Below are 11,854 nucleotides of genomic sequence, written 5' to 3'. Positions count from 1 at the left end.
CCGCCACCCCTTCCCTCCCCCTTTCATAATTTGCCCCCCCTGAGAATGACAGGTGGGGCCCGGGCCCGCCCGTCATTGAGACAATGGGTGGCAAATTGTGAAAGGGGGAAGTAAGGGGTGGCAAATTATCAAATCGCCCGGGATTATTTGGTGTAATGGTTAATAGTCATGATCATTCTAATTTGGGGACAAATGATAGTCCAAAACACAAGATTGAACAAAGTTAAGGAGTATTTTCGTAGCATGGAGGCGTGCTTTTGTTTGATAGGATGAAACTAGAGAAAGGTCTTGCTTTCACTGTATTTATAGAAGCTGAACTCATACATTCCACCGCCCACTTTGATAATAATAGAATACTTGGAAAAGGGGGGCATAGGACAGTCTACAAAGGGATAACAAACAATAACATGCATGTTGCAATTAAAAGATGGCATTAGTTGACGAGAGGCAAAAGAAGGAATTTGGCCAAGAGATGCTCATTTTGTCCCAAATCAACCACAAGAACATTGTTAAGCTCTTTGGCTGCTGCCTTGAGGTAGAAATTCCAATTCTAGTATATGAGTTTGTTCAAAGTGGTACACTATTTGAGCTTATCCATGGCAAGAACCAAGCGCTGCAAATCTCCTTCAGGACCCTCTTAAGAATTGCTCACGAAGCAAACGAAAAGACTCAGCTTCCTGCATTCCTATGCATCTCCCCCAATTATTCATGGCGAAGTGAAAACTTCCAACATCCTTCTTGATGATAACTGCATGGCCAAAGTACCGGACTTTGGAGCCTCCACACTAGCCCCATCTGACAAAGAGCAGTTTGTCACTATGGTTCAGGGTACTTGTGGATATCTTGATCTTGAATACAAGCAAGTTAATTGACAAAAGGATTATTGTCGGTGACTTTCATATCCGCTACAAAAGAGAACAATCTATATGCAATGCTGGCGAGCAACGTGAAAGGCCAAGAAAGCATGGCATTGTTGAGAGGAATTGCGGACCTGGATAAGAAATGCCGAGATATGTGTGATGGCCTTCCATGAAAGAGGTCGCCAATGAGCTCAAAAGATTGAGGAAGCTTTCAATACATCCTTGGGTAGGGCGTACGGTAGACATTACAATATACATTACCAGAATGAGCAGCGACCTAGATTTTCAGAGTTCGTCAAGAATTCGAGATCATGCTCGCTTGGTTACTAAGGGATTGAGGGGCCAGGAAGAAATATATAGGGACGGTGGCCAAGAGAGCGCAGGATAGAATGATCAGTCAAAATCTGACTTTCCCCTATTCGAGGCAAACTTCTATGTGCAACAAGCAACCAGAATGCGCCTACATTGATCAGATCAGAATGTAGGTTTCGGTGGAACAGATACAGACATGGTAATGCAACTTTTAATCAATAATAATAAAAGACTTAGAAATGCTGCTACATGCATCCTAATTTCAGGCTTTGCTGAGCTAGGCCAAGTTTCAGTATTGTCGACTAGATTGCGAGTGAACCAACCAGCGGGGTGTCATCATCAAAAGCAGATAAGAGGAATCCATTGGCATCATGACAATCAGATCTTATACAGTAGGAATACAGTAGGAATATTCCCTAGGGAGTTCAGCGAGGAAGGCCTCTGATCGGCGGGGCCACAATACCTTACAAAAAACAGACAGTCCATATATATAGCTGGCAGACAATATCCGGGCAGCACGCAGAAACATCTCATGGCATAGCAGCGGCATGAGCACACACGGGGTTCTGAATGAACCAATTAGAATCCCTTATAAATGACTTACAAAAGCAGATGAATATATACGTACAACAGAGGTCTGCGATGATGCTGATATACATGGTCTTTGAATGCCCGAGCTGTAATGAGATATACTCCTCATTTTTTTTCCCCTGTCCGTTGCTGCATTTACATGCAGATGCAGTTTTTCCTCTTTTGGCTTTCCTTGGAGAAGTTTCAGAAACAAACAAACAGGAGCTGTAATAACGAACGAAGGATGTAAAACCTGTCAAGTTTCATTCTCAGTAATGGACCAACTGGGGGCTGTGGCCCTTTTGCTCTAAAACCCCAGATGAACAAGTAAAGTACCCTCCACAACCACAAGGCTGGCTAGCTTCTCCCAGTTCTTCCCACAAAAAAATAAAAATAAAAATCCTAGTTCAGCATGGAGAAATTAGACGGCCATTGGTTTGAAGACTGAGCTGTGTTGTCATCCATTCCATGGGCGCCAGGATTGGTAGGTATTGATCATGGCGTCAAGGGTTCCTTTCCTCTGGCAGAACCGTCAATGACATCTTAATCTCTTTCTGAATCACAACAATAATCATGGCAGGTAATGGAGTAGAACAACTACTTGAGAGTCAGTCAAGTCAGCTACTTGAGAGTTCTCCCGCCAACAAAATATGGTCCTTAGTATCCCAGCGAGAGCTTGGTCTGAAAGAAACTGCTCCTTGGAATTGGTCGCTTCCTTGAGCTCTGCCTCATTTTTTCGCACTGCGAAATTGATCTTGCCTGAGATTCAGCAAGTCCAGAGCAGCCATGTAAGCCTGCACACATGATTGACCAAGTCATGGGGATGTGAGCTTCATGTTAGGCACGATGAAAACAGATAACGGAACCAGTAATAAGTTGCATTCAGTCATTCATTCCAAGTCTGTTGTGCAGCCAACAGACTGCACGTAGTTCAATGCATGGAGTGAAGCACCACTTGAAAAAGAAGTACGGAGTAGGATGCAAATTCAATTTTCTAAATGTTCAGAAGATTAGCTACAACTAAGACTGCATCTTCATCTAAAAACATAAAATTCGATGAACTTTCTGCCCTTGGAAGACTGTGTAGAAAGGAAAAAAAATTTAAAAAAAAAAAGAAGGCTCCAGCAGGCCGTTTACCTCCTCTGCAGCCTCTGGAACCAACTCCAGCACCGAATGAGTAGAGCAAGTATATAGCCATAGGGAGCAAAGACGACCAACGATTTTGTACAACAGCTCAGCGCAGTACGACTTTGGGGATGTGACCAATCTTGTGGGCACCCTCCCCTTGGCACCTCTCAATCAATATTGGACATCTAACAATTATGAGAACTTTCAAAGCAGAGAGACTCCGTATGCTTTCAGGCAAAGATGTCAGGTTGGGGCAACCTCCGATGGAAAGTTCTTCTAGGCAAGTCAACTGTCCCAACCATTCCGGTAATATCTCTAGGCCTTTGCACTCCACCAACGCCAATTTTGTAAGAGCTGTGAGGTTCTTCATACTTTCAGGCAAAGATGTCAGATTGGGGCAATCTGCAATGATAAGTTCTTCTAGAGCCAGCCTAGAAGGATGAATGGAAGACGAGAGCTTCCCAAATCCTTGTTCTGGCAAAACTGTCTCACTGTTGCTCAAAAACCAATTCATACTTCTTGGGGGATATGGTAGGAACTTCAAATTTGGGCAGTCCTTTACAACCAAAAGATGCAAATTAGGGATTAGAAACTCTTTGTTTTCTTCACTTGACTCTGTTGTCAACCATTCCACCAAATTCTCCATCGACGCCAAGTCCAGAACTCTTAGTTGCATACAAGGTCCGCCCTCTCCATAGAATTCCTTACCAATTTTCCTAATGTTGGGACAGTTCCTCAGACACAAACTTCTTAAATTTGGGAGTGCGCCAAACGGAGGAAGACAATCACATGCTTCCAAACCATCAAGAGTCAGTTCGCTGAGAAAAGGGAGGTAGGACGAGATGTGAAACATCCAGTTAGGGAAATCTTTGCCCCTATACCCAACCAGCCAAAAGTTTTCAAGAGTCCGAGGAGGTACGAGCCTTTCCAGCACAGATTTACCACTTGATATATAAGACATCCACTTAGGGATCCAACCAAGTTTTAGTACTCGGATATCTGATTTATCACGCAGTTTGACCCTGTCTGCATCTTCCGGATCCCAGACTTTCTCAAGGCCTGCAAGTATCAGCTCTGAACAAGTCAATCCCACAAGATCCACTATACTGCTACATCCTCTACTCTCTATCTCATGTACATTATGATGTACCATGCCCACAAGATTTAGACGCTTTTTAATGGCTTTAACCTTTTCAAGCAAATTAGAAGGTCCACTGTCGACCACAAACTGGGTGAGACTAGTCATGTCACCAATGCTATCAGGGCAGTCATCCATATAGAGAAGGCCATTCATGTGCAATATTTGAAGCTTAAGGTCACCAAATGAGGAGGGGAGCTCGCTGAGCCTCAGACAGTATGACAAATGAAGATACCTAAGCTTAAACAACTTGCATAGCGACTCAGGCAATTGTCGGAGCTTAGCACAACTTGTTAGGTTTAAATATTCAAGCTCGAAGAGGTGATCAAAACATTCAGGGAGTTCTTCGAGGTTATGACAGTCTGAAAGATCTAGATATTTCAAATTATTAAGTTGGCAAAATGATCCTGGCAACATTGAAACCTTGTAGCAACCAGAGAGGTCCACGAACTCAAGTTTCTGAAGAAGGCGAAAATTAATTTGTAGGTTTTCAAGTTCATGACAACTTGATAGGTTCAGATGCTCTAAGCACGGAAAGCTAACATTGCCAGGTAGTTTTGTGAGCTTGGAACAACCTGACATGTTTAAGAGCGAGAGCTTAGGCAGGTTGCCGAATTCATTGGGGAGCTGCTGAAGAGCACAACAATTTGACATGTCTAGATGATGTAAGCATTTAAGCTTACAGATTGATTCAGGCAACTCTTGGAGTATAGAGCACCCAGATAGATTGAGGAAAAATAGTTGAGTGAGATCCCCTAGTGATGCAGGCATCTTACTGAGGCTGCTACTGCCAGATAGGTCCAAATAGCAAAGTTTGCTGAGGCGACAAATACTGTCTGGAAAGGTTTCAAGCATGGAATTGGAGAGAATAAGAGTTTCCATGTTTTGAAGTACATGAAAATTCTTAGGAAGTGATTTTATTGGCAAACCCGCGGCATCAATATACCTAATTAGCTTCAATTGATTAATGGAAGATGGCAGCACCACGCCACTTGGAGCAGGTTGACCTTTAGCTGAATGTCCACTTAGGTCCAAGACACGTATGAACTTGGATCGGGAAAATGCCTTTTTCGGGAGTTGCAGCCCCCCTAAATCCCGAAAGTGAAGGGATCTAAGCTTGCCTGGAATATATTTGAAAATCTCAGGATCATTCTTGAAGTTGGTTAACTGTGCATGTCGGCAGTAACGAGCTCTGTTCCAGCTGGTGCTTTTGGTAGCATCCAGGTCAACCAATTCATCAGCAGCAATAATTGATGCCAGATCATGCACCAAATCATGCATGACCAGTTTTGGAGGAACTCTGAAATGCAATGGACTTGGACTAACCTGCAGGGGTAAGTACTATCAATTTAGTATTGCAAAGATAAATGTAAAACCCCTTGACAATAGGAGATGATCTAGTAAAATTGCAGCTTCCTCTAAATCCACGGAGCCCTTATATAGAACAACTATCCTAACCACTTTTTTTACTACAACCCATGGATTTTCATAAATTGTTTGTATGGCATTCAAACTAGGATAACTAGCAAAGCATGTAAAGCTAATAAAGCGTATGATGTACACGAGGAATTTTCATACATATTTGTTTACATATGTTTTGCGAATTTTTCAAATTTCTCTGGATGCTGAGTTTCACTTGTTTAGTTCATGAAGTACATAACCTGGACTGATGAGGCGACAAGGTTTATGCTTGACTGTTGTTTCAACCTTCATTGCAACTTTCAAGTTCAAGAAACAATGCCACTTGCAACGCACTGACGCTCTAAATGGCAGGTTTTATCTTGGAGCGACTCAAAACCAAGTGGATAGACTATATGGATCAGACTTGGGCGTATGGCTAAGTATTATGTCTTAGATGGTATCGAATGATCTGATAATGGTTGGTTAGTATGTGAACTTGATTTCGTCACTCTGATGAATTTTATGTATCGAACAATATTTGGGCTATTTAATGTATGGATTGAACCATGTCAATGTGAAGTTCTGGGAAGGCTTGCTTACACATGTATTTATATCATGTATTATATGTGAGTGTTAGTTTACACCTATGTGTTTTTTATTGGCTGGCATGCAAATTCTGAATTACGGAACCAAACCAAACACAAGCCAATCAAAGTTGCCAAATGTTTGGCAAGACATTTGGCTTGAAACCAAATGGAATTCAATGGTTTTGCCAAAAAAAAAAAGGCAAGTGCCCTAATGATGTGGCTCAATCCAAACAGCCAATAATTAGTGGGGCTAGATGCGACTCAATCCAAACACACCCTAATGATGTGGGTTGCCCAGCGGACAACCTAGAAGAATCTGGACAGGAGGGCCATGGGCGGCGTTTAGGGACTAGTGCTTCACCACCAAATGTGCTGCAATTTTCGTTGTTTCTATAATTTGTGCACGAACTTTAGCACGAAACTGTTGTGTTACAAATGTGAAGCCTATCTTATAAAATTATTAAATTAGTATATATACATGTAGGGGGGTTGCACCTTTCTTTTCCAAAACAGAGAGTGGCTGGTTGCAAAAGGAATGCCACAAATGCACATAATTTGGTGAACTCCAACTAGGATTGTATCATCGATATGTCATACTGGGGATCTAAAATATATATAGTATATCTGATTCAAAATCAATGAGAACTAAATTATTAATAAATTGATCAAAATTAGATTCTAATTTCATGGCATATAATCGAGATATTAGATCCAGGAGTCGAAGGGCAAGAAAGAATCTAAAACTAAAGATATATTAACCCAACATAATCAAAACAACAGACCTACTGTATTAAAGTACAAAACTGAACTTATCAGTACTAATAATAAATTTAAATTTAGAAATGGTTATATTAAATCATTAACATAAATTAAAAATCAAAATGCAGGGCCTAATTTAGAACCTATGAAAGTGTGTTCTTATCTATAAATAAAGTTCAAAAAACATAATGGCAAAAATGAACCAGCCATAGTCAAAACTAACCGAAGCAGATCCTGGAATCCGAAGAAAGGACATGCCTAAAAGATACTTGATGCACCTTTGACCATCGTGCCTTGAACTGATGTACCCAAGTGCATTCCATTGCTGGATTATATGATTGATGTGCATGACAAAGCCCTTGGGGAAGGCTGCCAAGTACGTGAAACACATCTTGAATTCTATCTTCATGTAGTAATAGCTCACCATTAGCCTCTCTAATGCTTCTTCCTGATGTCCTTCTCTCAAACCCAAATCAACCTTGGTGTCTCTTATATCTTCCCATGCACCCACGGTCCTTAGCTCCGACATTACCTGCCCAAGAGCATTTGCCACGAGCGGTAAACCCCCACACTTGCCTGCAATCTGCTTTCCAATTTCTTCTAGGCCACTGTGGTCATCATCAGATCCAAATGCCCTTTGCTTGATTAATTCCCAACAACCACCAGGTTCTAAAACACCCAAATCGATTATGTCAGACTCAGGAACCGGGCAAATTTTCCTCTGATTTGCAAGAAAACCAGTGCGCAATTGTTGCACTACACTTCGGCTTCGGGTAGTTACTATAATACTGCTACCCTTGCGGCCATGTTGTAACATATCCTTCAACCTTTCAAGATTATTTCCATCTTCTTCCCAGAGATCATCCAGAACAATCAAGTATCTTCTGGTAGCAAGTTCCTTTTTCAGATGAAACTGCAAATCGGAGTTGTCAAGGTTGATGGTGCTATTCATCATTCTTTTCAGGATGGCACCCCCAATTTTGTGCAAATCAAACTGTTTGGACACATTAACCCAGATTGCGACATCAAAGACACTGACCCTCTTGTCTGCAAGAACTGATTCAGCCAGTGTCGTCTTGCCTATGCCACCAAGGCCAACAACTGGAATGATGGAGATATCCTGCTGGTTAGTTTCTTCAGTTGTGAGTAGCAGGCTGATTATCTTCTCCTTCTCGATGCCCCTCCCCACCATTCCAGTTTTCACGCCATCACCGTAGTGGACTGCAGGAATTTCATTGTTTCTGCTCTCTTCTCCCCTTGCTTGTTGAGGCACAAGATTAAGCCTCCTTCTGCCCTCCTTTTCAACTTCGTCTATCTTCATCATCACCTTCTTCATCTTGTGGGGCATGGTTATTCGCTGCAGGAGTTGATTGTTGCTGGAAAACCATAAGCTGACCTGCAAAAAGGGGAAAATTGAAGTCGGTAAGCACAACTTTTTTCAGATCAGTTTCAGACTCTCATGCACCGCAGGAGCAGCCAGAGAAGAAGGATGGACACGGACGTTAGTTACAAAATAAGGGGATAAAGATGGGCTATGGCATAACCAGACGCACAAGGACATTTGCTCCAAACACGATAATCAAAGAATCAATGTCTTTTTAGATAAGAAGAGTAGAACAATCAATATGGGAATGAATACCTTGGATTGGCTCTTCTTGATGAGGTCATTGGCGTCCAACTCGTCAAGCACATCCTCGACGTCATAGGCAGCGCGCTTAAACTTGGTAAGCCAGCGCTGGAAGACTCTTCCGCCATCTCCTCCTCGACGCGACTTGTCGTCGGCATCGCTCAGCACCGCCTCCAGATCTTTCATCGTCTCCTCCATCTCCAGCACCTCCTCTCTGTACCTCCACTGCAGAGTGACCTCCGACGCGGCATAGTCTCCCAGCATGCTGCCGAGCTTGCCGACGATCTGCTTCCCCACGGCACCCGCAATTACGCTCCCGATCCCGCTCATGGCCATGGCTCTCCAGCGAAGCCACCAAGCTATTGCTCTCCTCTGTCTGAAGTCCGAACCCACGAGAAGTGAAGTGTGAACCCACGAGAAGAGAATGGAGTATTGCTGTTGTGCTGCGTCTGTAAATTGGTTAAGAGTGCAACGAGAGAGACTCCAGCCAGAGATTAAAAAAGGAGGTAGAGAATATTGCTGCTTTCCTTTGCTATGTTTGCTGGGTGAGCATGGAGGCAAGGAATCGCTTTTGCTTTGCTTGCATGGAACCAAAAGCATAACGAATATATGGAGTGGGCGTCTTTCTTTGCTTGAATCTAACTCCAAATTAAGACATTCTATCTATGCGTGTCGTGTGTGTGTGTCCATGAGATGTGATGCGCACTGGCTGGTGTACGTAATTAAGGTGCAACTGATCGAGTATGTAATAAACTAACTTAACTGCTTAAAGCAAAGTGGTGTGCGCCCCCTTGGAAATCATGCTTATTATTGCTTAATAAAGCAGTTGTTGAACCACTTTGTTTCATTTTCGATGAGATGATGTAGAACATGAAGCGGTTTGTTGAAATTGTAGAGAGCTTGGCACCACATCACAAGCTCTCTGCAAACACTAACTATAACGTTCAGCATGCAGGATGTGAGTGACGAAATAAATATTGGGGTTGGATTTCTTCCCTCCTGTCCTGTCCTGAGACGATCGAAAGCCTGAAACCGTAATATATATTTTCTTTGAAGCGGCGACATTTCATTGATTTAAGCAGAGGGGAGAGTGACAAAAGGGGTGATCAAAGGAGAAATTACAACTGCTCCGCAGCTAGGAGAAAAACTGCGAGTCCAAGATCAGGAGGGAATACTTTCACGTCACTTCCCCGAAGGGTAACTCTAGGCACTTTGAACCGGCCATCCGCCACTGCTCCATGTCGCGCTTGCAAGCTTCAATGATGTGCCTTGCGTTTGCCTGCTTTCCCCTGAATGTACATGCGTTGCGCTCTAACCATATATGCCAGGAGATCAGCGCCAAAACGGTTTTCACACCCTTCCTGTGGCCGGGTGCAGCCACAAGTGAAACCGTAATAATCACAAGCCTATTGAGGACCATTAACATTGAAAGGCATGTCTGCTTGAAAGCTGACTAGCTAGTAAATGTGCAAGAGGATATGTATGTATATTCAGAACACCATACACAGAAGAATGTAAAGAGCAGATTCCAAATGTACCTTGATGGTTTTTCTTTTGTAAAAAGAAGAGATCCTTCCCAGAGACATAATATTTCCCCAGTTCACATGCCCGTCCCCGGATCCTTTAAAATGTCACCAATATGTATAATTAATCTTGTCCTGCTGCAGGCTGGCTGCAGCTGATGAATTTTGTAGCAGATTCATCCATCCATCTGAATCTGAAAGAAAAAAAAAGAAAAGAAAGGAACCACAGAGAGGAAGATTTTGCACGTGGATAAAACATGAAAGGAAACTACAAAGAGAAGAAGTAACACAAGCTACAAGAATAAAGCTCAAGTGGCGCGCGTCGCGTCGGCCGGGGTAGAGTACCTCCGACCCCCGCCGCCGCCCCGACTCGACCTCCGACGCATTCTTGTTGGGGCCCCGACTCCACGACCTCTTCCCGCTATGGCCCAGGTCCGCCGCCGCCCGGTGGCCTCCTCCCGGATACGTTCCCAGATCCGAGGCCGCTGCCGCTGCGCACAAAACTCTGTCCGCCGTGTCGAGGTGACCTGTGTGTAGAGCGTCTCTTTTTTGTTTTTTGTTTTTTTGGTGCGAGGACATTGAAAACCTTTATATTTTTTTCTTACAATAGCAAATGTTTATGTGTTGATGATGCCACGAGCCCACGACTACTGATTCACTATTCTCATTAAAAAAAATTAGATTCACCCCCTCATATCAATTCACCTAATATAATTGGATCTTCACTTTATGGTGTTGGTGGGTGTCCATGGACAGCCTCTGCAAGATGCGTTTGGCTGCTACGACGGTGAACCTCTTTGTTGGTGGGCTGACTCGTTGGTGATGGTGATGTTTTGTGGACTTGCCAACGTCAGTGCGGGTTGTGTGTGTGGGAGCTTGGGTGAAGACACTGTCTCGACCTTGGGCTTGTGAGCGGCTGCAAGCATTGTTGACGTTTCCAGAGGCATCACTACATTGCTGCTACATCCCTCTTGCATGAATCCGCTCCGGTGGAAACCATAGATCCCGTGTGATCAGACAATGGTGGTGCCTTGGCATCGCTATCTCTGTCGAGGGCTTCTTCCTTGGAGCTAGGCATCCGCAAGCGGGACAAGCGGGGCGTGCCGATGTTGGCGTGAAGGCTTTTCTATGGCAGTGATGACGGAGGCGATCAAAGTCTGAGGAGTGACAACAGTTGCGGTAATCGGCTCTTCTTCATCATGTCTATGGGATTACCTCATGTTGTCTTATTTGTGGTGAAGTCAAATATGCGGCGTCGGAGCACCGACGACAGGCGGTAGGTGGTATGTTAGTTGGTCTTTCTTGAGGTGTGTGTGGGGTGTCATGTGTGCGCCGCTCAACAAATTGTGACAACTTTAGCTAGATTTTTCATTAACTAATTGAACAATACTCTTTTTTGAATTAATGTATAAGGCTAATATTTTATCTCAAATTCTTAAAAAAATAACTTGACTTATTCATCTGCTAGCAAGAAAGGCACACGATATATGTCACGAACATCTCTTTTGTTATGAACTTACTTAAAAATTTCTCAATTTTTTTCTAAGACTATACAAGCTTCTTTAATATGTCATGATTATATTTTTAAAATTGCATGAATAATTTTTTTAAATGGTACATTTTTTTTAATGTGTGACACTTTATTAATGTCAAACATTTGAATTAAAATGTGCTAATATTTGCTTCCGGTGGCTACATATGTTTTTTTAGACACGGTGTCTACATACGTTTTTTTAGGGGCATCACCAAGTTTTATTGCTCAAAAACTACATGGAGTAGGATTACAAAAGGATCATGGGGTTGGACCATCCAAACATGTCGTCCTTGATCAAGAGAATTTGAAAACTTGGCTAACTTGTTAGCGTCTCTATTAGTTTCTCGGCCTTCGAAAGTAAAGAAACAATCAAATGAAGAAGATCTCCTTCTAATCTTAGATATGATAGTACTCC

At 42.9% G+C, this 11,854-nt stretch overlaps 1 protein-coding gene across 1 annotated transcript; it reads right to left on the bottom strand.

The window, feature by feature from the left end:
• Window positions 1–1,985: 1,985 nt before the first annotated feature.
• LOC125531003 (putative disease resistance protein RGA1) lies at window positions 1,986–8,965 on the bottom strand. The gene is made up of 4 exons (XM_048695403.1): window positions 8,395–8,965; window positions 6,979–8,151; window positions 2,880–5,334; window positions 1,986–2,536 (listed from the first exon to the last, which is right to left on the bottom strand). The coding sequence occupies exons 1-3, from the start codon at window positions 8,716–8,718 to the stop codon at window positions 2,977–2,979; spliced, it is 3,855 nt and encodes a 1,284-aa protein (XP_048551360.1). The 5' UTR covers window positions 8,719–8,965; the 3' UTR covers window positions 1,986–2,536; window positions 2,880–2,976.
• Between the last annotated feature and the right edge of the window lie 2,889 nt (window positions 8,966–11,854).

Source organism: Triticum urartu, unplaced genomic scaffold (genome assembly GCF_003073215.2).
Source record: "Triticum urartu cultivar G1812 unplaced genomic scaffold, Tu2.1 TuUngrouped_contig_6712, whole genome shotgun sequence".
Taxonomy (NCBI): domain Eukaryota; kingdom Viridiplantae; phylum Streptophyta; class Magnoliopsida; order Poales; family Poaceae; genus Triticum; species Triticum urartu.
This window is presented reverse-complemented; position numbering and strand designations above follow the sequence as displayed.